Source organism: Semicossyphus pulcher, unplaced genomic scaffold (assembly GCF_022749685.1).
Source record: "Semicossyphus pulcher isolate SPU_LCO1_2020_fin unplaced genomic scaffold, fSemPul1.0.p SCAF_3, whole genome shotgun sequence".
Taxonomy (NCBI): domain Eukaryota; kingdom Metazoa; phylum Chordata; class Actinopteri; order Labriformes; family Labridae; genus Semicossyphus; species Semicossyphus pulcher.
In genome coordinates, this window is record NW_027211704.1 from 14,870,608 (window position 1) to 14,896,391 (window position 25,784).

General features: G+C 42.8%; 2 protein-coding genes across 6 annotated transcripts in view; one reads left to right on the top strand and one right to left on the bottom strand.

Annotated features, from left to right (window-relative positions):
• erc2 (ELKS/RAB6-interacting/CAST family member 2) overlaps window positions 1-17,586 on the top strand; it is a 39,951-nt gene extending 22,365 nt beyond the window's left edge. The window contains exons 8-20 of one of the 5 annotated variants that reach the window (XM_069677693.1): window positions 605-742; window positions 2,055-2,195; window positions 2,303-2,443; window positions 3,863-3,898; window positions 6,930-7,132; window positions 9,048-9,170; window positions 11,370-11,493; window positions 11,624-11,784; window positions 13,491-13,638; window positions 14,995-15,633; window positions 17,100-17,132; window positions 17,311-17,378; window positions 17,499-17,586. In XM_069677693.1, the coding sequence (XP_069533794.1) occupies window positions 605-742; window positions 2,055-2,195; window positions 2,303-2,443; window positions 3,863-3,898; window positions 6,930-7,132; window positions 9,048-9,170; window positions 11,370-11,493; window positions 11,624-11,784; window positions 13,491-13,638; window positions 14,995-15,633; window positions 17,100-17,132; window positions 17,311-17,337 (1,914 nt within the window). In that variant the 3' untranslated portion in view covers window positions 17,338-17,378; window positions 17,499-17,586. The remainder of the gene's footprint in view (window positions 1-604; window positions 743-2,054; window positions 2,196-2,302; window positions 2,444-3,862; window positions 3,899-6,929; window positions 7,133-9,047; window positions 9,171-11,369; window positions 11,494-11,623; window positions 11,785-13,490; window positions 13,639-14,994; window positions 15,634-17,099; window positions 17,133-17,310; window positions 17,379-17,498) is intronic. The other 4 variants (XM_069677694.1, XM_069677696.1, XM_069677695.1 and 1 more) reach the window with 4 other exon arrangements.
• A 5,056-nt stretch (window positions 17,587-22,642) lies between these two features.
• LOC138606521 (protein disulfide isomerase CRELD1) lies at window positions 22,643-25,550 on the bottom strand. Its single transcript, XM_069678985.1, has 6 exons — window positions 25,472-25,550; window positions 23,898-24,069; window positions 23,716-23,799; window positions 23,419-23,514; window positions 23,192-23,332; window positions 22,643-23,105 (listed from the first exon to the last, which is right to left on the bottom strand). Exons 2-6 carry the CDS (start codon window positions 24,055-24,057, stop codon window positions 22,885-22,887), a joined length of 702 nt encoding a protein of 233 aa, XP_069535086.1. The 5' UTR covers window positions 24,058-24,069; window positions 25,472-25,550; the 3' UTR covers window positions 22,643-22,884.
• Between the last annotated feature and the right edge of the window lie 234 nt (window positions 25,551-25,784).

A 25,784-nucleotide genomic window follows, 5' to 3' on the forward strand; every position in this document is an offset into this window, starting at 1 on the left:
AAGAAGATATTTCTGCTTCACTGGCTCTTGTGTGTGTGAGTGAGTGTGTGTGTGTGTGTGTGTGTGTGTGCTATAAATACTCACAGTGTTACTCCCTCTCTCACCCTGACCTGCTCACCCATTCTCTTTGCTGCTTTCCCTCCTCTCCTGTTCCATCACACCTCCTCTGCCTCATAGCATCACTTTCATCTCCATCTTTGTTATCTCTCGTGACTACTACGTCTTTGTTTTCCTCTGAAGTGGTTATTTGGTTGTGTTTCTCTGTCAATTTTTATGATGTAGTGTACTAAATTTAGGGCACATATTTTACTGTCTCTAAAAGTCTAATGCACAATTCCTGTTGGCAGCTTTATTTATATTTCATTCTCTTCAGCCTCTCAAACTCTTCTTAAAGTCTGCCAGATTTTGATATATTTCTTACTGCTTAGTTTTAAAGCCTCAGCATATTTCAAACTTTAACACGACGGTGTCTGCAGAGGGAATTATACTTCAAAGACTTTTGTAATCTCCAAGTCCAGCCATTACACCAACTGTAAATTCTGCCCTGGTTTTGAGATCTTGCTTTTTACCTCTGTTTCTCTGCGTCTCCTCCCTCCCCTGTCAGATCGAGAACCTGCAGGAGCAGCTGCGGGACAAAGACAAGCAGCTGGGGAACCTGAAGGACAGGGTGAAGTCTCTGCAGACCGACTCCAGTAACACAGACACTGCCCTGGCCACCCTGGAGGAGGCGCTGTCAGAGAAGGTATTGTTCAGCGCTGTGGCTCGAGGATTAGTGCTGAGAAGAAGAGAACAGCTGAAATGTGCATGAATCATCTTAATAGGAGATTTTTTGTGGAAGTATGTCTCGCCAACATGAATTAGGTATGAGTTTAGGGTCTGTGTTCATCAACATCAAACTGAAATGACCACTTTTGGTCAAGAGGTCGGATCTTTAGTTTTTTATTTGTTAGACTAAAGAAGATCAGGGCGCATTCACTGAATGAGAAACAGCGTACAAACTAACAAGCCAGGTATGGTGAGCACAGACATACATGCTAACTAGTGCTAACATTTTAATACTAGAGTTTTACTCACCAAAAAAGAACTGACTTGTTGTAGGTTCTGTTAGTTCAATAAACCACAGAGCAACAAATATTGTTTGTCCCATATTTGCATTAAAAAGGCAGCAGCAAAGGCACAAGCAGCACAAACACATCAGAGATGTCGAGTGCAGCGACTGAATTAGATTAGGTGACACCTAGCAGACAGTTAGCAGCACCCACCTGTCACTCTGTCAACTTTAAGCAAGTCTCAAGTGGCCACAGGGAAGAGCTAGGCTTTTTGGCACTTCTGTTGGCTAATTTTTTTCAGCCCAAGGTTTTTTTTGCTCGGCCTGTACAGTAAATATGAAGCTAACGCTAGCGACCAAGCAACTAGCGTGGAGTTTACTGCTCCCAGACAAGAACTACAGTCCAACACATAGCTCCCTGTTAAATGGTAAATTGTGATTTTTACACTCCTTCAAATGACATATGAGTTTTTTAGGGAGCTTTAAAAGTTGCTGTCATGGACTTGTTTACCTTTAGAGACAGAGGTGCTAGCCTATGCGAAGCTAGCTTAGCTTGCTGCAGGTGGTAGCTTCCTTCTTTAGTTCTGTGTAAAAACATGACTGGTATCAATCTTCTTGTCTTCTTCTTTTACTCTCTCCAAGAAAGTTAATAAGCCCACATCCCAACATTGTTTGGGTCAAATATAAATGTTATTATGTTTCACTATTACTCCCTTATGCAAAGTTAAACTTGTTGTTGCTACTTTACTGTTATTCTTGGTATGTTTATTTAATCATTCTCCATTTTATTCACGTTAATTAATCAATTAATCAATTGTTTGGAAAAACCTTTTAGGTAATGTGTCATTTAAGAGCTGCTCTTTCAGCTCACTCTCACACTTTGTTGGAAGTTGATTGATAAATGTATCTTCTTGATCACATTCATCCAAGACTTTTTAAACTCCTAATTACTTAATTCTTTTAATTCTGTTTTGTGTGTGTTTCTGTGCGTGTGTGTGTGTGTCAGGAGAGGATTATAGAGCGCTTAAAGGACCAAAGAGAGAGGGAAGACAGAGAACGTCTGGAAGAAGTGGATTCATATAAGAAGGAGAACAAGGATCTGAAGGAGAAGGTCAACAGCCTGCAGATAGAATTAACAGAGAAGGAGGTCAGTGAGTGCGCACGGAGCAAAGAGTGTGTGTGTTTCATGTATGGGTGTGTCCACATGACTGCATATAATTAAACATGCTGTCTGCGCTGTCTGTCCACCTGCAGTCCAGTCTCATCGATTTGAAGGAACACGCTTCATCCCTGGCTTCTTCTGGCCTCAAGAAGGATTCGAAGCTCAAGTCGCTGGAGATCGCCATCGAGCAGAAAAAGGAGGAGTGTAGTAAGTTGGAGACGCAGTTGCAGAAGGTAGGTGTTTGTCTGAATGTGCAAAATCACTCATATAATTACAGGCTTATGTGTGCGTCTAATTTAGATTTTATGAAACAGTTAACTACTTATTTTGAATCCAGAGCAGAATCCAGATTTGAGTGTCAACAAGCAGTTTTAGGAGTAAAAAAGAACCTGCAACCCTCAAACACATCAGTTATTTGGACTCTTTGAAATTCCTGGTTTATACAGTCATCCACAGTTTTTGTTATATTTGTTTAAAACTCTATCATTCAGTTTTGTTGCAGTTAAAGTGGAGAAATCTACAGTCCTAACTCAGGGCAAAACACCCTCCACAGTTCAGTAAAGCTAACGTGATACCAAAGCAGTCTATAGAGGCAAATTGTTTTTACAAATGTACAGTTGTTGCAATACAATCTTCCTATTAGGTCATGTAGAATAGAATAGATGTGTTGAACATATGTAGTTGTCGTTCTGGAGAATTTGATTCTCACTGTTGAGATAAATCAGAAATCCATTTCTATACAAAAACCTTTCTGTGAGGAATATCGTGAAATAATCACAATGTCAGGCAGCTTCTACGTTGCACCTGTGGTGAGGGTGCATTGCCAACCATAGGTTCCTTTTCTACTCATTTTACTAGTTTCACTGTTGTTTTCTTAGCTTCCCTTTTAAAATGTTTTATTTTCTTATTCAGTTTAGTAAGGACGCAGGATTGTGTCAAATACTATATGAAAAATACTGGATGCACTCATACTAACAAAAAGGTCCAGTAGAATAATGACCTATTTTTTATAGTGACACGTGATTAATGAGTTTTTGTGATCAATGATTAGACTCTGGCTGAACTGTGGAGAGCCCCATTGCCCTGGATGAAGAGTGCAGACATGTCCCTCATTAACTGCACTGAACTGTAGCTAAAAAGCAAAAAGCTGAGTGTCCACTGTGAAGAAGGAATTAACTCACACACACTTAAATGGAGACATTAGGAAGTTAAAGACTTCAGAAGTAGTGTTTTATTTTCTTTGTTCTAAGAATTAAAAGAGTGTAGTTAAAAGCTAACTTTGACTGACTGACTTCTGTAAGTATCAGTGTCATCACTTAATGAAGATAACGGCTATCATCATACGTTCTCTCCTGTAACAGGCTGCACTGCTCTGTTAGGCCGGTGCAGGAAAGCGGCCGGTCCATTCAGTACCCCCTCCACCTGTCCCCGTGTCTGTTCCTCTGCATTTGTCCGTGATGTGATGAACCTGTAACAACATGTTCTGTACTGAGACGATGTTACTGTCAAACATGTATTGTAACATGTCTGATCCTGCTGTTCTCTCCTCTGGCTCAAACTAAATCCTAACATTTACTCTCCTGGGTTTCCCCCCCCCAACCCCACCCTCCTCCGCCCTACTCCCCTCCTCGACCCCTCCGTTTGCAATGTAGCAAGCTGAGCAGCTTTTCAGTCACATGAACAATCCTGTAAGTCCCTCTCTTGAGCGCTCTGAGGCACATATTGAAAGCATGAGGACACTGATTACTTCTTCTGTGAAACATGCTAGATGGTGATCATGCCAACCCCTCCAGCACAGTTTCTGCTTTCACCCACCGACCCGCCCAGATGCATGATGGTCATCGCACTGTACTGATACAATGAGCTTTAAACTGCACTCAGAGGCATTCTGCAACTGTTTGTGTTTGTGACACGTGGTGACACTGGTGCTACACACACAGTATTTTAAGTTCACCTTGTTTGGTCAGTTTGAATTATTCAGTAAATCTATTTATTTGTAACTTTTGTAACGGCGGTTCTTCAGTTGTTTTTTTGGTGATGAGTTTGTTTAACTTCAGTGAGATTTCCTTATATCTGCGAATCAGATAAAAAAGGCTCTGCAGACGTAATTTAAGCAAAACTTAGGTTTAAATGTTTGACTGAGTGAGAACTGGATATTCGAGAGCTAACGCTTGTTTTTTGTAATGCAAGTACACATGTGAAATGTAGCTCACTGTTCTAATTTTAAAGATCCAAATGCATCAAGCATCGCAGATACCGTGTGGTCAGGAAATACGTAACCAGGGGTTAACTTTCTCTCATTTCTTACGATAAGTTTTCTTTTCCATTTGCTCCTGAAATAGATGTTTACTGATACATTTAAAGGAGTATTTTAATCTTTTTCCAAATAAAGGGTGATTCAGGATCCCAGTAAATCTCTTTGTTAAAGTGGTAATCTTGAAGATCTCAGTTTTGTTCTCTTTGGCGACACCTTTGGCGATAAACATGAATTGCGGGAGCACACTTCTCAGATATCCAGTTGCATGTGTGATGTCCACGGCTCCGGTTGTAACTTTTGATTTTCCTTGCTCGTTTCTTTTTCTTTGGATTTTCACTTCTTTCACTTCTCCGCAGACACCCAGTCCATAATAATACTATATACTGCAAATGCAAAGGCTTTCATCAGTGGGCCATAGGCTCAATCACCATTGTGTTACCTCAAACGGCGATGGATAGTGACTTAACAGACATTTATTTACATGAAAATCTTCAAGATTATCACTTTAAGTTTACAATTGGTCTTTGAGCAATACAATGATATTAATCATTTAGCTGATCTTTCTTGTATCACGGGAATTTATTTTTGTGGAGCGCCAAAAAAATGTAGGCTAAGCTTGCATTATCCTTAGGTAAATTATTTTTCATGATACTCTCTCTAAAAGTACAATATGTTCCAACAACAGAGAATAAATCAAGTGCAGATCATGATTTAATCACAGTAAGCGAACTGAAATACAAAACCACCATAAAGTGGAGTTTGTACGACCCTCAAATGCATCACCAACATCCATCTTTAGCATAATGCTCATGTCAGAACCACATACATAAATATTTTCACGTCCAATAAGGTAAAAAAAAAAAGATTTTCAATGTCCTTCCACATTTATTAGTGGATCTAAAATTACTTTCTGTATATTTCACAATTTGAATCTCCTACAAGTTAAATCCTCACACTGATAAATAAACACTGCTCCTCATGCTTGAAATATGAAACTTCCTGTTAGCTGACAGATTTTCTTGGTCCCTATCGCTTCTGTTCCTCCATCCTTTTGACTGACAATCAAAGAGACTGTGCAGCTTCGTTGGGTTTGCATGATCTGGTCAACCTTTGTTGCATGTCGTCAGTGTTGCCACGCTTTTCTTTCGTCTCAGTGTGGTGCGGTCCGCTGAGGTATCGGCCCGTGGGTGGAGATCACTGCAGTGTTTTTGGTGGATGCTCTCTTGTTCTGTATAACTCTTGCACTTCAGCGACCTGTGTTGACATGTGTGGCTGCATATTGTCTTGAGGGTTGTGTTATTATGTACTTCATGGGGAGTTACAAACTGTTTCAGTAATGCTGATATTAAGCCACGTTTCCACCAAAAAGTACCCAGGACTTTTAGTCCAAGGAACTCATTTTAAAGACACTGAAAGGTTCCTTCAGCCTGTTGTTGTCCCTGTTACCACCGCGCCTAAATAGCTGCAAGATCAGGCAAATTATTTATTAGTTTTTCATGCAACTGTACAACTATTATTCCCCTACAAAGCACATTTCATTATCTGTGTTACTCTTCAACAACATGAAGTTGTCTTCACTCTGCTTTGCAAATGGGCTAAGAGAATCACCCCTGGGGAAGAGACCAGCTGTTGTAGCAAAGCCCAACCATAACTGCACTGTTGTGTTGAAGCAAAATGAAGACAAACATTCTGCTTTGCAGCTGAAGATTTCAAATGTTGCTAGCTGATAAAAAAATGCTGGGAGTGCTTAAACTATCATACAGCCCCGAGAGACTCGACCCGATGTTCCCAATCTCTTAGAAAACCCTGAGCAGGGATAAAAAGGCCATCGACTTATAATATAATATAATAATGATCCCGGTATTAAATGTGCACCCTGGTCTTTGCGATTAAAAACAAGTTCCTCTAAAGGTTCCTGGTCCCTGGGGAAAGTTTCTGCGGTGGAAATGCGGCTTTAGTCCATATTTGCCTAGCAGCAGACGTCTGATTAGCTTCTGTCAGAGAACCAATGAGACAGACTCATGATTGATCATTCTGCTACCACTGATTTGTTGTTATTTATTGCACAAAGAAGACACACACACACAAACAGCCCTCTATTTTGCACACTCACCAAGTGTGCAAAGTGACTGGGAGTCTCAGAAGGCCGTTAAATGGAGCTAAATAATTGCTCTGTTAAAGCTAATGAGCCAGCACCATTAATGACGCCCTTGCCCACAACATTTTACTCCACTTTGTTCATTCAGAAAAAAAGAGAGAGCGAGAGAGTAGTTAATAAAAGACTCTGATGGACTGAATGTAGTGTATTGTGTGTATCTCTCCTCCATTGGCAGTAAACCACTCTGTGCTGTAACTGCGTGGTTGTGTTGACAGTTTGATGTTAACTGAGTGCATCTTCCCTGTGTGTGCATGTGTGCATGTTTGTTCGTCTGTTTGGGTCTTTCCCTGGCATGTGAACGCAGAAAGCCCACGAGGTGGAGCACCAGACGGGCTCCAGAGGAAACCCTGAGTACGTGGACCGAGTGAAGCTGCTGGAGAAGGAGGTGGGCTACTACAAGGACGAGGCCAACAAGGCTCAGACGGAGGTGGAGAGGCTCCTGGACATCCTGCGAGAGGTGGAGACAGAGAAGAATGACAAGGACAAGAAGATCGCTGAGTTGGAAAGGTAATTAACTTTTAAGTATTCATTTGAATGAAACACAAGATACTTGTGCCCTAATGATAAGCGCTCAGTGAAGAAGCCCCTCCCCTTGTGCCCTCATCCCAATACTTATAATTAACTTACCATATGACCCTTAGTGGTGCCACCTTCAACAGACACAGGCTCCGTCATGCGAGCTCCAGGTACTGACAACGCTTATACTACAATAATGTTTTTGAATTAAACACAAAAGAGAAAAATAAAGAGAAGGGCTCGCACTCACCACCGGACCGGACTGTACGCTGTACCTCTCACTACTCCCTCATTTTCATGAAGGAAGAGAGGAGAGCAGAGAGAGCAAGGAAGATGGGGGTTAAGGTTAGGTTAGGGGGGAACCCTAACCCACAAAGGGGCGTTTTACGCGTCATTTGACGCCTCTTCTGCACATAAAGGAGCGATCATCATCTCTCTGCTTCAGTCAGACTGTTTAAATGAGATGCTATGATGAAAAGTTAGGACCAAACTTAAAGACATAATCCAGTGTCCTTAGATGCTGTGCCCTCATCGTCTTATGACTGTATGGATGATCTGCTGAAATTTAAAGTGTTCATTTTACCTGAAGCAAACAGCTAAAAACAAGAAGAGGGAGACTGGAGGGGGGGGTCATATTTTCTCAAGAGAGAAAACATTCGACTAAAAGTAATGACTAATATGTGGTGACTTTTTTTATTGAATGAAACTGTACTAAAATGTTTTGAGTTGACATCGAAATGACGAGAAATATAAAACCATGACGATTAAAAAAACCGCATACTTTTTGATTTGTATTTACAGATCTCCCTGTCCCGTTTTTACCACTGTAACACATCCTTAACCTAGTTTTACTGAACATCAAGTTTTGTTTAGTCTTTGCTGCTTTGTGCTGTTGCCGTAAAGAAAGAATAAGTTTGGATTTTTAGGTTTTGAAATTTTGTCTTCTATGAACAAAAATCTCCTGCACCTCCAGAGAAAAATGTGATGTATTTATTCCTTTAGTGTTTTTACCCTGAAGAATACAGCACCATCAGGGTTCAAACAGCACATGTACTTTGTTAGCTTGGAAGTGTGATGTACTATATTCTCCATGTTTTAAGCGAGCCTCCATGTGCGTTTGTGCTGCCATTTTCCTGTTCCCTTGTGTACGAATGTGACGTCATGAGTGTGTGTGTCAGCTCCCTTTACTGCACTGGATCCAGTCATAGTGTAAAGTACGCTCAGAAATACACCTTTCAGTGGACTGTATGCAGCTGCATGTTGAGATACAGCAGAAGGCTCTGTGGAAAAGTTGTGACACGGTGTTGGACGTGATGTTAGAGCGCAAAGTGCCACTCAGTCGCCCCCTTAATGGAAGAGGTCAAACTGATTTCAGTTAATGGACCATATAAATAAAGCTGGTGGCCTCATCAGCTCTTGGCTCACCTCTCAGAGCGCTACGTGTGCAGAGTCTCCGCACTGGAAGCAGCTTTTGGATTTGGTTCGGCTGATGGAGACCGTCCCCGTAGATGAGTCATAGAGAAAGATCAGTGGGACCGCATGAGGACTGCACAATGACAGCCCTCCTCCCCTGCCACTTATGAAGTCCCCGTCCCACCACTCTGTGTTAGAAACTGTGACATTAGTCCTCTCCAGCTAGTAATATGGGCTTTTTGGTTTCAGTGTCATGCTTATTTGTTAGTGGTGTTTGATTAATTGAGTGTTCTTGTCCTCTTTTTGCCACCTCTATCCACTTTCTTCTGTCCTGCTCCTCTCTCTATCTTCTGTTTCACGCCCACCTATCCCTCTTTTTCAAACCTCCGTCTTCAACCTCCTTTTTTTCCCCTCCTGTCTCCGATTCTGTTTTTAAAAATCCATTTCCCACGCAACTCTTTCTCTGTTGTCCCCTCCCCTTCCTCGACACCAGCCCCCCTCCCTCTCTCCCTCGCCCCACCCCTCGTCCCGGTGGCAGAGCTCCCCCTGACCCGCTCCCTTCTGTGTCCGCTGCTCCCCAGCAGATAGGGGGCATGGTGTGGGATTTCCTGGGAAAGTGAGTGCTCTGCCCTGGCACTTCAGCTCGGCTGCGTGGTTAAAGTCTCCGACTGCGACTGCTGCAACTGCGTCTGGTTTCACATGTGTGCCCGGGTCTGCCTGCTGTCTGAAGATCTTTGTATCAGAGTGTCCGTGGTGTTGATGCTGTTCCTGCACACGTGATACAAAGATCACTGGATACATGTTTGCTTTAATTTCTTGCATGTGTTTGCTTTGTATGCCGTGAATGATACTTTAATTATACGCATGTTTATGATTTCTAACTGCATGCTGTCTCAGACATCTTTATCTGCACTGACAGGATGGGGAATTAAGCCAACAAAGATTTTGTTGCGAGTCAGGTCACATTACACATGAGCAAATGAAAGCACCGAGTCGTAGTGTGGTCATCTGTAATGTGGCTCAGAAATGTGTTTATTAACAATAAAGGTTAATTTGAACCTAAAAGTTATGAAGTAAGGTTTGTAACTCAGCCAACAAGTAAAAACTTAAGGTCATCTTTTGTTAATATATGCCCATGTGGACATATATTCTGTGCTATTCCTTTGATTCCCTGAATATTAGACGTGACTTCACACTGGGCTTCTTGTTTCTGTTATGATGCATGCTAATGTCACACAGTAAAATCAATCACACCAAGGATTTAAGCAATCTAACAACCAAATTTTAAAAATTGCAGTTGTAACTGGAAAAAAATGCCCTTGTAGTAATACTGTAAATAACTATGAACTGTGTTATTAGCAGTGTACAGCGTCTGTAAAACTTGGTGTGATTTCCCAGCTGCTCTCGCTTCCTCCATCCATTTCAGTTGACTATACTGTACTTTTTTGTCCCTCTGTGCCCTTTGTTGAAATATCTGTATACACACGATCACTCTTGCACACACGCACACACACACATACACACTTGTTTGTGTCTTTTCGTGGTGTTGGCTGTTTGTTGTAGCTTGTGTAGGAAGTTTCTGTGTTTAGAGCTGAGGCCTCTTCCTGCCATGAGCACGCTTCCCCTGCTCATTCCATCCACCCATCTGCCCTCCTACGTCACCCTCCTCCTCTAACTCTTTGCCACCTTCACACCTTTGAATCGTCCCAGTAACACCGCCCGACCCGGCCCCGATCTTTCCCAGTGATCTTTCCCGGTACCTCTCCCCACCTTACCTGCCCCGCCCCGCCCTGCCTAGCTTGATCTACCAGACACTAAGGGAAATGATCAGCCTAGCGGCCTGCATGAATAGAGCTGCTGTGCTCCAGGTCTACACGCGCTCAGTAAGTGAGGTGCTGTAGTAGGTAGGGTCTGGACTGAACCCTGGGTCCTGGGGTGTGTCAGTTCAGTCGGGTCTCTTTCTGTCTGAAGAACCCTGCATCCATATCTGATTCTCTCACTCCCTCTCTTTGTCAAACCACTGTCAGCTTCCCCCTACTTATGCTCGGCACTAAGACCCGTCCTCCCCTCTTTCTTTGCCCGGCTGATTTCTGCCTGTCTGACTGCATGTCTGCCACTCCCAGGCTTGGCAGCAGATGCACTTGGTTCCATGTTTTCAGGGAAGGTGCATCTTGTATGAGCTGTGTCGAGCAGCGGCTGTCACAGGCTCCTTTGTAGTCTCCCCGGTTGTTTGACAATGAACACTGTGATCTCCTGTGAGTCCTCCGTGTTGTTTTCTTGTGGTTGTTTCTTTATTTTGTGGGTCTAATTTCTCTTTTTTGTTTTACTTTTGTCCTTTGTGTTCTCTCGTCTGCTGCATCCAATGTCTCCTACACTTGTCCTGTCATCCCCTCTCTTCTACCTTTACCTCTCCCTCTCTGCAGTCTAGCTCCCAGGTAAGTTATGTTCCCCCCCTCCATAGCGCGTCCATCTCTACTTAGGTCCATCCCATCCTAACTCTGGTGCTTTAACCTGTGAGTCATTTCAGCAACGTCATTCAAACATGAAGCTATCGATTCATCTCTGATGCTCATGTCTGTTGCTGTCCTGGTGATGATTGGTTCCATTTTGAAGCAGGATTCATTCAAAATGCACCTGACAACGATTTCTCATCACGTTGTATGTTGTGATATATGGGTATATTTTGTACCCTACTCACATATCTACTAACCTCCTATTTAATACCTTTTCCCCAAAGAATGCACTTTGCAATTAGAAAAATGTTACATATAAATGATCTGCACAAGATCGCTCTTAAAGTTTTGTGATTTTACAGACAAGGAGGTAAAGACCAGACAAAGAAGGGTCCAAACATCAAACTGGGACCTCAAGGGGACAAGAAAGGTTTAGGACAAGACCCTCGTAAGGACAGCACCATGGACGGTGGCCACCACGTAAAGGTGAGGATTCACCCTTAAGTTTCCAGTATTTTTGTCCGCCCATCATAAATTAATAGTCCACATCCAAATAAAAAGTGTCCACATGTCTATCTATCTTATTTACACGTTTTGGTGTGTGTCCCCACATCAGTTGGAGGAGCTGATGAACACGCTGGAAAGGACGAGGCAGGAGCTGGATTCCACCAAGCAGCGTCTCTCCTCCACCCAGCAGTCGCTGCAGGAGAGGGACTCCCACCTCACCAACATGAGACAGGAGCGCAGGAAACAGCTGGAGGAGATCCTGGAGATGAAGTAAGTGCCGTCATGACCTTTGATTTTTTGGCTCAAAAACACAGCACACAATTACACCTGTCTTTTATGTGTCGCTGGTTAAGGCACAGATTTGATTCTTTCCAAACTACCTGCCAAAATAGTTAAAGATACCTAGTTTAAAGTCCTGTCAGTATTTACACATCCATAGTTTGCTTGTTGGTTCAATATGTATCTCATCAGTTCTCAGAGGATGATTTAAAATGGACCTAAAGAAATAATTTGAGATATGCTCTTTGGGTGGTCACTGTTGTCTGGCCAAGAAATATCCCCGCACATAAAAATAACCCCCACAGCACATAAGACAATCATATGCCTGTCAAAGGCACAGTCCAGCCATCTGTATTGGGAAAAGCTCTGTTTACTGGAATCAGTGGTTTTTAAAAGGGATATCAAAGGGAAGTGATGGATGTACTTGGATGGAGTTTTTATGTCTTTTTCTGAGCTTGTAAAAAAAAGTCATCCGGAAAGTAAGGGTAATTTCTGGAAGTACTTACACATTAGAGACTGTAACATTAAGGGTCAATTCAATCAGGGCAAGAATCCAGTAATGGAGGATTTGGAATTACCTGGTATAGCGCACAGGGCAGCTATACTTACGAAGACTTTAACGGGCTACAAAAAATGAGGATCATTTGGAAGTAGGACCCTGGGTTGTGATATTAGGAATGGTTGGAATTACTTGGAGGCTAGGTTGAAATGTACTCAGTCTAAGTTAATACACAGACTGTATTTCACACCTTGTAAGCTCCACAGGATGGGCTTACTGACCAATAATATGTTGGAAATGTCAGACGGAAACAGGACCGCAATTTTGCAGTGTAAACTTGTTTACCCATTTTGGGGTATTAGAATATATAGGGAAATGCACAGGTTTAAAAATACCTCTATCAGCAAGACTATGCATACTTGGAGATCAAACAAAATTGTCCAACTTCTCTGGATCTTAAAAAATTGAAGGAATTTATGTTAGAAATAAAATCATATGAACAGATAGGTTGAACCAACGATGAAGGGGAGATCTTTAAGAGGTCATGGGACTGTTTTCTCACTCATATCTGGGACACTGTGAGGATCTGGTTAAATTGCTGTAATTGCTTAATGTTTGTTTGTTTTGGCTGTTTTGTATGTGCAAATTTACAGTATAACGGGCCTTGTTACTCAAAGTTATGACACTGTCACTTTGTATCTTTATATAAATGATAACTTTAATAACAAAAAATAAATAAAATAACCCCCATAAAATTCACGTTGTTTTTATTGCATAGCAGTCTTTATGCAGACCTGACAAAAAACCTGTTTCCCCTCGTGTAAAGTCCTTGTGCTAAGCTAACTTGCGGATAGCTGTGGCTTTAGATGAAACAGACAGAAATGAGAGTGAGTCAGTCTTTTTATCTAACTGTCAGCAAGACAGTGAATAAGTGTATTTGTTGGCTGAGTGTTAAAGCTTATTCTACACCAGTCTTTAGAGGAGAGTTTCCTGACTTTCGTCATCAATCATCATGAAGCTGGACCCTGGGCACAAGCAGTTTAACTTGCGCTTAAACAGCATTTGACGCTGATGCAGTTTGATTTACAGTTTTTAGCTTCAAGCTCTCCATGGAAGGGCTAACTTATGTACCGTTTATGTAATGATGTTTATTTATCAAACTTTGTAAGTGCTGATGGCAAATTGTTTTTTCTTTTAGGCAACAAGCTCTGCTGGCAGCCATCAGTGAGAAAGATGCGAACATTGCACTGCTGGAACTGTCTGCCTCCAATAAGAAGAAGACCCAGGAGGAGGTGCTCGCTCTCAAGAGGGAGCGGGACAAACTGATGCACCAGCTCAAACAACACGTTAGTACTGCAGCACAATGTCAAAGAATATGCAGTCTGCACTGTTGCTGGTTGCCAAGGCAACATTAATCGAAATGAAAAATAGAGCTGCAGAAGGCAACTAGCCATTTTTTCCATTTCATCTACAGAGAGGAGCACATGCATGCCAACGGGTCCTCTGTGCCGCTTCAGTTTTGGCCTTTTTCCCGACTGTAGCCTCTCGGTTTGCAGAATGAGTCACAGACTTTTATGTGTGTTTTGGGCGGGTCAAGGCTCGAGTCATTCAACACTGCTCCAAATCAAGTTACACACTTTCATTAGCAAATTGATCAAAGTCAAGTTATAGACTTTACTTAGCAAATTGCAAGTAAATTTCAACTCATCTCTGGCCATTAACATGACATCTCATTTGAGCTTTGATATTTCCTTTGAAAGCAGAGGTCAAATCTACTCATGGGCCTAATAGTGTAATTATTCAGGGTGTGTTCACCCGGTCAAAACCTGAGTCCTTAATGTTTTTGCTTTCAGGCCTCAAGTCATATCAGGTCTTCAAAGAGTCTCAAGTTAGTAAAGTCATGCAGCTGTCCAAGTCTGGCCTAAAGTTCATTTTTTTACTCACTTAAATTTAATAGCTGTCTATAGCTCTGGTATGAGCTATGCATCAGGAATTCGGTCAGCAGGTTTGCTCCGCCGTCATGCAGCCTTTGCCATTTGACATTGGACCAAGCAACGCCGGCATTAAGCCGCCCCAGTGTGTGTTTTTACACAGCGTTCCAGGTAGAGGTAGAGGCGTAATAATCCTGCCTTGAACTGGCAGTGTATAACAGGCTAAAGATACATCTCTTAGACGTGCCATGATGCAGGGTACCAGTGGTAGCGTCCCTCAGCTAAGCATTGGAGTAGCAGCTGAGGAGATATTGAAGGGAACCTCTCCCAGCACACTGGGGGCAGGAAGGTGTTTCAATCTTATCCCATGTGTGGAGGTTTGTCTGGGTTTGTAAAGTGTCTGCCCGACAGGAGTCAGATGAAGTCATCTGTGGAAGCCGGTTTTCCCCACCTGTGTGGAAAAAGATGCAGAAATACGTATTACAATAAAAAGTAAAATACAGTTGACATAAAGCTTGGTATAAAAATCGAGTAACTTAGATTTCGAATTAAACAACAGGGACTGCAGAAAGTCATCGCAACAGCTTGAAAAAGTTCCAGCTTTAACTACTGTTTAGTTTTTGTAGAGATACTAGAAAGTGGAAACCTTTGGGAAGAGCTAGGATGGTTGTTTCACCCTGTTTTGAAGCTTTATGCTAAGCTAGGCTAATTGTTTCCCATCTTTATATACACTAACAGTGTGCTTTGTCCTGTCATGTTTCATCTCTACAGACACAGAGCAGAATGAAGCTGATAGCCGACAACTACGAAGACGAGCAATATCACCCACACGGTCCTCACCACCCCCAGCCTCAGCCCCCCCACGCCCAGCCTCAGCCCCAGCCCCAATACCCCCACGCCCCCCACGCCCCCCACACCCCCCACACCCCCCACGCTTCCCATGCCCAGCAGACTCCATATCCACACACCATGCATCCCCAGCACCCGCAGCACCCACAGCACCAACAGGCTCCCCCGCAGCACCCACACCCGCAGCAGCCACAACCCCAGTACCCTCACCCAGCTCACCAACAGCACCCCCAGCAGCACCCTCAGCACCCCCAACCGCCTCCCCAGCATCAACAGCACCCACGCCCCCCACAGCCCCAACACCCTCACCAACAGCACCCACAGCATCCTCCGCAGCACCCACATGGACATCCTCCGCAGCAGCACCCTCACCCTCAGCACCCACACGGCCCTCCACAACAGGGACCACATCCTCAACATCCACATCCCCAACATCCTCAACACCCTCAGCACCCACAGCACCCGCACCACGCCCAGCATCCACGTCACCCGTCGCCCCATCATCGTGGAGGGCCGGCCCGAGGACCCCCACATGCTGGTCACCGCCCCAACCAGGACCAGGTAACATGTCTCCCATATTATTTCTTATTTCCTAAGTTCCTTCCAATACATGAATCACTTTAATCTTATTAACACTTCAAGCTTCTAGAAAATTACAGTCCACCACTAAGTACGATAGCCAAACCATGTAACAATGTGCAGTCTGGTTTGAGTCCTTTTGGTCTGCAGAGCTTCAGTCGTCTCAGACTTTATTTAGGACGGAGGAATATCAGCGTTTCTTTGAGCTCTCTTTACGATGAAAAATCTCTCCATCTCTTGCTCAGAGTTGATATTTCTAAAAACACACACAAATCATAAATGGAGCAGCACCTGCGAGCTAGTTCAGGCAGGCAAACTGTGCATCATTCTCCACAATCACCTGACAAACACTTCCTCACATTTTGGCGATCTATTTAAGCTGCAAGATCTCCGGTCTCTTTGGGCCCGATCAGACAGAGCGCGTTTTAGCAGCTGGGGCCTTTTTTGTAGTTGTTTTCAATGAGAGGGCCGCTTTTTGCACGCTGCTTTTGCTTTGCTGTGCGCCCCGCATTTTTCCGTTCTGTTCGCCTCGTGTTTTTGAGGAAAAGCTCTGAACGCCTCGCGTTGAAAAAACTTAAACTCAAAGCAGAAAAGCGCCCGACGTCATGGTCGTTTTTTCTCATTGTCCAACTGGAAGAAAGGAGAGGCGGGCCTTCTGTCACAATATAATGGTTAGGTGGGGCGCTGGTTTAGCTCAGTTGGTAGAGCAGGCGCCCCATCTACAGAGGCTACAGTCCTCGTCGCACTAATCGCAGGTTCGACTCCTGGTCTGCCGATCATTTGGTGCATGTCTTCTCCCACTCTCTCCTCCCAACACTTCCTGGCTATCTTCAGCTGTTCTATCAATTAAAGGCAAAAAGCCCCAAAAAAATATATATATAACGTTTAGGTTAATGACAGCTCATGATTTGGTGGTTGCCTTAACAACAACAAAAAAAAAAAAAAAAAAAAAAGGCGCAGCGAGCTGCTCTTTTTTTAACCTAAGGCTTCAACAGAAGGGCAGTGCGGTGCGCCGTGTGTTTTACAGCCTGCAAAACGTGTTCTGTCTGATCGGGCCCTAACTCTGCTCTGTCATTGCCACCACTGCACCAGCACTCCACTCGTACTTTCAGACCCACCAACACTACCCCAGCATCCACCTGCAGGCTCCACCTAAAATATTATCTCATCACTAAAATAAATCTGCAAGGAGGGATGAGGTCGGAGCCGAGACGCCAAACACATGCTATGTTCTGCTGCTGTAAACCTTTCAGTTGTTTCAGGTTGCAGGGTTCCTAAATTGGTGACATTTTTTTTTGTATATGTGTTGATTATTTCAAAACTAATAAGAAAGAGGAAGCTAATGTAAATATCATCTTATTTGCTTTGTGGTGAAACGTCTTTGAAAGAAAATGGTGAAAAAATATTGAGAGAACTGAACACATTTTGAGCAGTTTGCCTCTCCGTAGGGTACCTTAAGGGAGCTGCAGAAACCACTTAGGGTAAAAAAACATTTTCTTTATGTGATGATTCAAATCCACACAATTCAAGATATAGCAATGTTAAATTATTGAAGCTGTACTTTAACTACTTATCACTTTTAATGCATTCTTGTTGCTTTTACTGTGAAACATTGAAAACTCGTTCTTACTCCACTTCCTGTTTCACTGCCAACAACAGGATGACGACGAGGGCATTTGGGCATAATCCTTGCTATGACAACCAAAGCTCTGATGTTGTTTTGAGGGGTAAGATAAATTAACTTTTACTATTGTTATGATTCACAGTTTCCTCTCTGCCTGCCATGTTACAGCAACAACAAAAGCAGCTGCATGATGTCTGGATTTTTGCATTTCTCTCACATTCAGATGATTCAGTCACTACTGGAGGAGCACAGCCAAGCCATGATGTTGAAACACCACCCGACCAAACATTTATTACCTCCACTCAGTCAACACTCCGCATTGGGACCTTTGTTTATCTTCTGGGGGAGAGGAGGGGGCACTCAGGTGTGCAGGTCATGCAGGGAGACTGACAGCTGAGCAGGTGATCTCACACACCCGGGCGCACATCATTTAGAATAACAAATAAATTAATTTATTCAGCTACATTTCCACACTTACACTTTGTTCTTCATTTCCTGTCTAAGGTGACCTAGGACCTCTTCTTTGTGTGATCAGGAGTGACTTCATCAACAGATCACAGATACAGGACTGAATCAGATGGAGAGTCACATGTTCTCTGTGCCAGATTTCATGTGACCAACATGGCCGCCCAGCATCAGAGGTCTCACAGAGCTCACCTCTCCTGCCTGTCACCTGCCGGACGCTGCACCTCCTCAGGCCAACGACGCCCTCTTCGTCCTCCCAGCAGTTCTCACGGCTGTCTGCCAGCTCAGTATTCGTTCTTCATCCTTCTTCCATTGACTGCTTCAAGATCATGGTTGTCTTGGTGTCTGCTTCGCCTGCCGGACTGACTCCTCTCGCTCTGGTTGACTCCCCCACAAACTGACTCTGTCATGGTTTCTTGATCCTCACTGCCCTGCTGACCCACCTGGTGACATCTGACCCCTCTACCTGGAGTTTCGTCTGTTGTTTTAGTCATCTGATCGTGTCCATGAGCTCTTTTACCCTTTGTGGCACACAGTGACCTCTTTTATAACCTTTATACATGTCACGCCCACTGTCTATTTCTAGGGAAGTGATGTAGTGTCTCTTCACTGGCTTTAGTATAGCATGTTGCACACACCCCACATTTGAGTGATTTCTGTTGTCATTTCTGGTTGGCAAAAAGGAAGAGCTTCGAGTTTACAGATAGTCCGCCTTTGGCCTTGCCTGCAGCATCGGGGTTTCCTTGGCTGCATGCGCAGGGCCCTCCACTTCTCGGGCGTGTTTTAGCCTTAAGGCTGTGGCTGCCATTGGTGTTTCTTCATGTTACCTCATTTTAAATCAGAAGTAGTCAAAAAATAATCAATCTATGCAGGTGTTAACGTAGAGTGAATGCGTTTTTCTTTCCCCATTCTTACTCAAATTTGTCAATCAAAGTGTAATTAACCATCCAATCAGAGCGGCCAGAGAGCGGTCAGAGGATACTCATCAGTCCGATTATTTTGAGGTTCTGAGTCTATGCACCTATGCACCTCCTCCGTGTTGCAGGAATTTTTACTAATGGTGCTTCTGCTGGTGCTCAAACTTAATGGTGTCAGAAGACCTGGTCAAGAGCATCTTTTAGTCCTTTTACAGCTGAGGGACCGAGCCAACAACAGGCTTTAAAAAAAACTGTAAAAGTCAGCTTTGTACATATGATTCGACCTTGGGGGACTACTGCTACTATAAACACCATTATAGGCTTGGAAGTGGAGGCGTTGTTCAATAGATGTTTCCCCTGCAGGTCTATTTGTACCATTGACGGCCCAGTCTCTGACCTACAGTACACTCCTGCTCCCCTCTCCCTGTAATCCTCCTCTTCCAGCAGTAGTCTGTGTGAGCTCCCCCAACATAGTGACTTGTTTTCTCCTTCTCAACAAGGTGGCCTGTGCCTCGTAAAAACTGTACACATATATGATAGATATGCATATATTATACATATAGAGAGAAATCTATAGAGTGTGTCTATACGTGGTCAGAAAATCGTTTCAAACTGACAAAGATAATATATATATATATATGTTTTTTCTTCATGGTTATTTTTCTAACTGGCTGGAGGTCAGAGAGATGTTTTATTCCGAGCGTTGAGCGGTGTGATTTTCCTCTGATTTGTACATTGTGAGAAAGCCCCTCAGCAGCACGTAACATTCCCTGTCTGAAGACACAGGACAGCCCAGAAGAAAAAAAAAATGTTAAGAGCTTTAGAGCGGTTTATGAGAAATAGAGAAGTTTATCCAAATCTATGTAGAAGGCTGGAAAAGCTGACATTATTACATTCCTCTCTTAATGTGAAAACATTCAGTTGAAGACCATTTGCTTGTGGTGACAGCTTAGAATAAGAAAATAAAGACTTTTGCAGCTCACATAAGTAGCAATGAGATTACGTCTGCTGCACTCAGCAGTCAGAAACTTGCACTTGTGAGTGAGGACTATCACCATCAACATCCACGTGGAGGTTTGAGTGACTCTGTCGGGATGCATTTCTTTCGCCTGTTTGTCGTCGTCGTCGTCGTCTTGTGAACAGAAGTGGTGACGTATGTGACTGTGACAGCTGATTAGGTAGAAAAAAACCAACACACATTGTTACAGTGTAGTGGAAAATTGAATTAGACTGTTACTCTCCCCACTTCCTCTCCCTCCCCTTATGGTGCCTGTGTGTCTCCCGTGTATGGCCAAGTGTTGATTGTTATATATAAACGTCTTTCCCATCCTTCCCGGGATCTGAGGTGATCCATGCATCATCTTCCACGTGTCTCCTCCACACATCCACCTCTACAGCTCCTGTCACTGACCAAGAATCAGAACGGTGTGGTGTTTGTGTTTACAAAGAAAGATCCTGATTAGATTTTTCTTTTAAAAAAATAAATAAAAGGGACGACAATGCAAACGGTAGGAGGAGCAAAAAAATCCTCTCACTTCACCATCAGGGGGGCGGAGTATGAATCCTCCATTTTCAGGTCCTTATCTACTGAATACTTGAAGTAGGGGGTTCTCCTACCATGAAATACCATATATGATTTACATGGTAGAAAACATGATACATTTCAATTGTGCCCATGCATGCTGATTTATACATAATGTGCCAACTGGAAGCGGTGATGTAAGGATAATCTCCTGTTCTCTATGCAGAACGATTTCTCTACCGTTGTGTCAGAAAGGTTTAGGAGATACAGAGGCTTATAGAGGCTGGGGGCTGCTTTCCTGGGCTTAGACTGAAGACTAATCCTGGCTGTGAGCGACTGACACCGCACTCAGTGTGAGGTGCAGTCAAAAAGTCATGTCTGCATCTGTGCCTGGAAGCAGCCGTGTAGAAAGAGTAATCCAAACGCCTTTGATAAAAGTATGAAAAGCCTAACAAACAATTTCACTTTATTGTTGTTATTCAGGTTTTTTTCTTTTGTTGTACGTTGCTAAAAACTTTGGATTAAACAAATCACTGTGACCAATGCCAGAAACCTTTTTGTTTGACCGAACAAATATTGTTTACTTTTTTATGATTTATTTTTCTTATTTGATTTGCTTTATTTTTATATTGTTTCCGCTTCTTGAATATGCCAGTTTGAGACTGTACTATTTGTATAAGTAAATGTTTTGAGCTGTACAGTAAAAACCTAGGAACAAGTTAAATGTGAGTGTCCAGCATGCTGAATGATAACCCGTGTGAACGTGAGCTAATCTCCCATGATGCATCATTCCTCACTCATTAATTGCATCTGCATCGTGCATTGTGACGGTGTGATGTTGTGTTTGAGAGTGATGTGTGTCTCACTTACTGTGTCCCATTAGTAGACAGCCTGTGCAGTTTTGTGAGAGTGCAGCATGTTTCTTGGGGTTGCTTGTGTAAATGTATTCAGAAAAGAGGGGTGCGCGTGTGTGTGTGTGTGTGTGTGTGTGTGTGTGTGTGCGCGTGCATAGCTGCCTTTATGGGTGTGTTTGCCAGTATGTGTGTGTGTGTGTGTGTGTGTGTGTTACGAATGCACAAGAGAATAATCTATTTAAAAAAACTTTATCAGAAGAAGTCCCTGGAGAAAAAAAAGCGAGACTGAGTCAAAGTTTTGAATGAAGCATGGATACTCTGTGATGTTTCTTGTTTTTTTAAACCTAGGAGGCTGTCCTCAGTGCCCCCGTTTGCTATTGTATGTGCTGTATCAGAATATTACTATTGAGTGTTGGCCAGCTTGTTTATATCCATCAAATAAAGGTGACTTTCTTTCTGTCTCTGTGTGTACTTTTCTACTCAGGCTTTAAACCGCTTAGATGTTAATAGCTGAATCCAGCGTCTTGTACTAATAGAATCATAGAACTTAAATGCATTGTATGATACTGTTGTGGGCTGCACGGTGATGCAGTGGTTAGCGCTGTCGCCTCACAGCTAGAAGGTTCCTGGTTTGAGTCCTGGTTCGGTCGAAGGGGCCTTTCGATGTGGAGTTTGCATCTTCTCCCTGGGTACTCCGGCTTCCTCCCACAGTCCAAAGGCATGCTTATTAGGTTAACCGGCGACTCTGAAATTGCCCCTAAGTGTGAACGTGAAAGGTTGTCTGTCTCACAGCCCTGTGACTGACTGGCGATCAGTCCAGGTTGTACCCCGCCTCTCGCCCAATGACAGCTGGGATCAGCTCCAGCCCCCTGTGACCCTGACCAGGATAAGCGGTGTAGATGATGGATACTGTTGTGGAGTGTAAACAAACACACTCAAATATATCACGTAGTTTCACACCATGTGTTTAAAAGCAAAAGTTGATTTGATAACCTTTTCAAAAAACGTTCTACCTTTCACTTTGTGCATGTTTGATTCTTTTACATATTTGTTCACAAATGCAGCCCCCTGCAGAATGATTAAAGAGGAACGGTGGGTGTATTTAGTTCAGTGCTTTACAATCATACTTGCATACAAATAAATATGCACATAGGGAGAAGGGTTTTTACATGAGAAATGTTAGCATGTACTTACATTGTACAAGCTTTATACTGCCTGCTATAAAGAGAGCAAATTCAGTTTAAGAAGCAAATTTAATTTACAGTTTACATGTTCATACATTCATGCAAGCTGTAAATTCTTGGATCAACTACTTTTGGCAAAGTCGTGTGCTGGTGGCTCCAAGTGGCAGAACAAGGTAGTGGCTTGATGGCAATACAATGAAGAACACTGAAAATGTAACAGCTGGAGTTGATAGAAAATTTCCAAAGGATTTCTTTCTCCCTTTTAAACCTTTATTGTGAGCTTGATGACGCCTTTCAACTGCATCTCAGAGTCTTCATCACTAAGTGTAATTTTTTCAGCTTTCAAAGCAACAAAGCAAGTCTGACAAGCAACCTCTGCTCTGTGAGGATCGTCACAAAAAAGAACTGTCATTTGATTTGTCACTTCTTCAGACAGAATTTTATTTTCAAGTATGAAAGAAAGCATGTCTTATCCTAAACAAAGTATTTATACTTGAGAATTGTACACTATTTTTATGGTGGTTCAGCATTTGTTGAACAATATAGCAATCATAATGTCTCTTATCAATAACTGACATTGCCCTCGCAGGCTTTGAATGATTTGTCTGAACTGTGATCATGTGAGGCCTTGCTGAGCAGTAGGCCATGCATTTGTGCATCTGCCATATTAACGCCCCTTCAGGAAGTTGTCTAACAAACGGTCTCCCCGGTCAGAGAGCCAGTAACCTGCCATGGCTGCCACCGCTCCCATGAATACAGATGTGTAGACCATGTCTCCCTTAGCAGCCAGCGTGGCCAGAGCACAAAGCACCACCCCGAAGAACATCTGCTGCAGCACCTCCACCTCATCATCCTGGATGTCCTCAAAGAGACCTTTCTCCTGAACACCTGCACAGGGGGACAGACATGTGAGAGGCTGCAGTGAGGCTTTGTGATCATGTAATTATGTTTAAGAATATCTGAATGAAACTTACTGGGCTGCTGCTTCCTCACGCACAGTTTGTCTTTACGGATCAATCCTTCCGCACAGTCACAGCGGAACGAGCCCTCTGTGTTGGCACAGATTTCATCCAGACCAGGACAGGCCAGCACCCTGTCACTGCATTCATCTATATCTGAGCAACAGGAAGAGAGGTGCAATATGTAATCCATCGCATCGAACTGCTAATTCAGTTATACTTAAAAAATATTCTCATTTTACCCAAACACTTGGACCCTGTCAGTGAGTACCCAGAGGCACATTTCCTGCAGCGTGCTGGTCCACTGCCCATACAGCTCACACAGGCCGGGTCACAGTCTGAGGGAAGAGTTACAGTTTAATTTCTTCATTTACAAACTGAACGGTATTCTTCATAGCTTTAAAAGGTATTCAAATGTGTATATTCTATAGTAATAAACTTAAACTTTATCTAGTTTTCCTTTAAATGTCTGTTTAATTTCTACTTCTACAGATGTAGCTTACATATTATGCTTTTCACACCAATTCTTCAGCACTGACCTCTGCACTCAAAAGAACCCTCTGTATTGAAGCAGTAGCTGTTTGTCGGACAGATTCCCAGATCGGTGTCACACTCATCCACGTCTATAACAGATATAAACATATTAAGTCATCAGTCTCTTCGTTTTATGTACGGTATATGATGATCTACAGACTCATACACAGAGCTCTGTATACAGTACCTACACAGGTGTTATTGTGGAGGGTCCATCCTGCTCTGCACTCCTCACACTGGTCATTTTGTGGGCCTGAACACTTAGTGCAGGAATGTGTACAGCTGTGCACTTGAGCAGCCAACAGACAACAGAGCCAGGCAGCCTGCAGCAGGTTCCTGTGAAGCATCCTTGCTCCCACCTGTCCCAACAGATCCACAAGATAAAGCTGTTTATGGTTTCCAAAATATCACATCCTAGTTCCCTAAATTGTGCCTGCAAGTCGGAGTGCTGGGGTCAGATTGCTGAGTTTCACCTTTGGGACATTTGGCATTGTCATGAGTCATTCTATTTTAGTTTTGTTGTTGATTTGTATTTTGGTGTTTAGATATTATTTTCTGTTTTCCTTTGTCACTTTGTCTCTTCTTGTCTTGAGTTCTTGTTGTTTAGTTTTGTATTTAGTATATAGTGTTCCTGTCTTGGTGTAGTTGAGCATTTCTTGTAGAGAATTTCCTGTTTTACTTTGTAGTCCTGTGTTTGGATTCTAGTGTTTCCTGTTTTATTTTGTAGTTCTTGCCCCTTGTATGTCATGTCTTGTTTTACTTCCTTCCTTTGTTCTGTTTCCCGCCTTTAAGATTGTATGCCCTGCCCTCATTGTGCTCACCTGTGTTAATTAGTCTCACCTGTCCCTGATTACCCTGTGTGTATTTAGTGTCTGTGCTCCTACCCTTCAGTGCCAGTTCACTGTCTTGTAACCTGTGGATTTTTGTTGTCCTTCCTCCTGTGAATTTGTTACTGTGTTTCTTGACTGGATTATTTTCGTGCCTCCCCTGAGTAAGCGTTTTGGAGTTTGCCTTTTATTTTCTGTTTTACTTGCTCTCCAAGTTTTGGATTTTGCCTTTTGTTTTGTTAATTAAATCATCTCTAAGTCTACATCTGGGTCCTCAACATTTTGTTTAAAACCTGAATCGTGACAGGCATATGTTAAGGTCTATTTAACTATTTTAATAATCGATTTTAATCTATTTAATCGATTAGTTGTTGCAGCCCTACTGTCATCATCATCTCTGTCATCTCTGTACCCCTCCACACACACACACACACACACACACACACACACACAGAGAGAGAGAGAGAGATGTCATTGTTCCAATTGTTCAAGTTTTAATACACCAAACTTGTTCAAATCATGATAAGAACACTCTCAATCAATTCCTCATGCCAATTAATTTAGTCAGAAATCCTAGATGGCTGCAAAAATAGCTACCAAACGGAACCTTGGGACATCAAGTAAACTGCAATAATTGGATTAGAATTAAGTTTCACTTTCTGAGTGTTCATATTATTAATTTCATAGTGGATATTTTTCCAAAATAAAAGCGTTCAATTTAGAATATAGGTCTCATTCTATGCGCACGTTTATGAATTTTCGTCAAATTTTCAACGTTCAAAATAGAACTGAAGAGAGTCTGAACGTTCGTTTTAAAATTCAACGTCACAATCTGACAGATCAACTCTCTGAAACTGACAGGCAATACACCAATAATTTCAGTGGAACTCAAAACTAAACCAATATGTTAGCTTAGGGTTTTTCTTTGGCCTACCTCCTACAACTTCATCGACTGTGTTTAAACTGTATCGTCATTAGAAGAGTTTACATGGAGTGAACGCAGCCAAACGGTCTCACACTTCCAGACTCTTGTGTGTTTGATGAAGGAAATCAACCAAACATTCCGAGCGGGCGGAACAGGCGTCAGTCCACAGCACCGCCCCTCCGGAATCTGATGAGATATTTAACAAGCACTTCTCTGTGTCCTCAAACTGACACCAGACTGCACCAATAAGCTTCACCGGGAGCTGGCCAATCACAATCTGTGATCTGCCAGGACAAAAATAAACTAATGTATTTATAGACAA

Coding starts and splice junctions, on each gene's coding strand:
- LOC138606521 (XM_069678985.1), bottom strand. CDS start 24,057: ATGCTTCACAGGAACCTGCTGCAGGCTGCCTGGCTCTGTTGTCTGTTG. Junction 23,800..23,897: donor CCACAATAACACCTGTGTAG/GTACTGTATACA, acceptor TATCTGTTATAG/ACGTGGATGAGTGTGACACC. Junction 23,106..23,191: donor CGTGAGGAAGCAGCAGCCCA/GTAAGTTTCATT, acceptor CCCCCTGTGCAG/GTGTTCAGGAGAAAGGTCTC.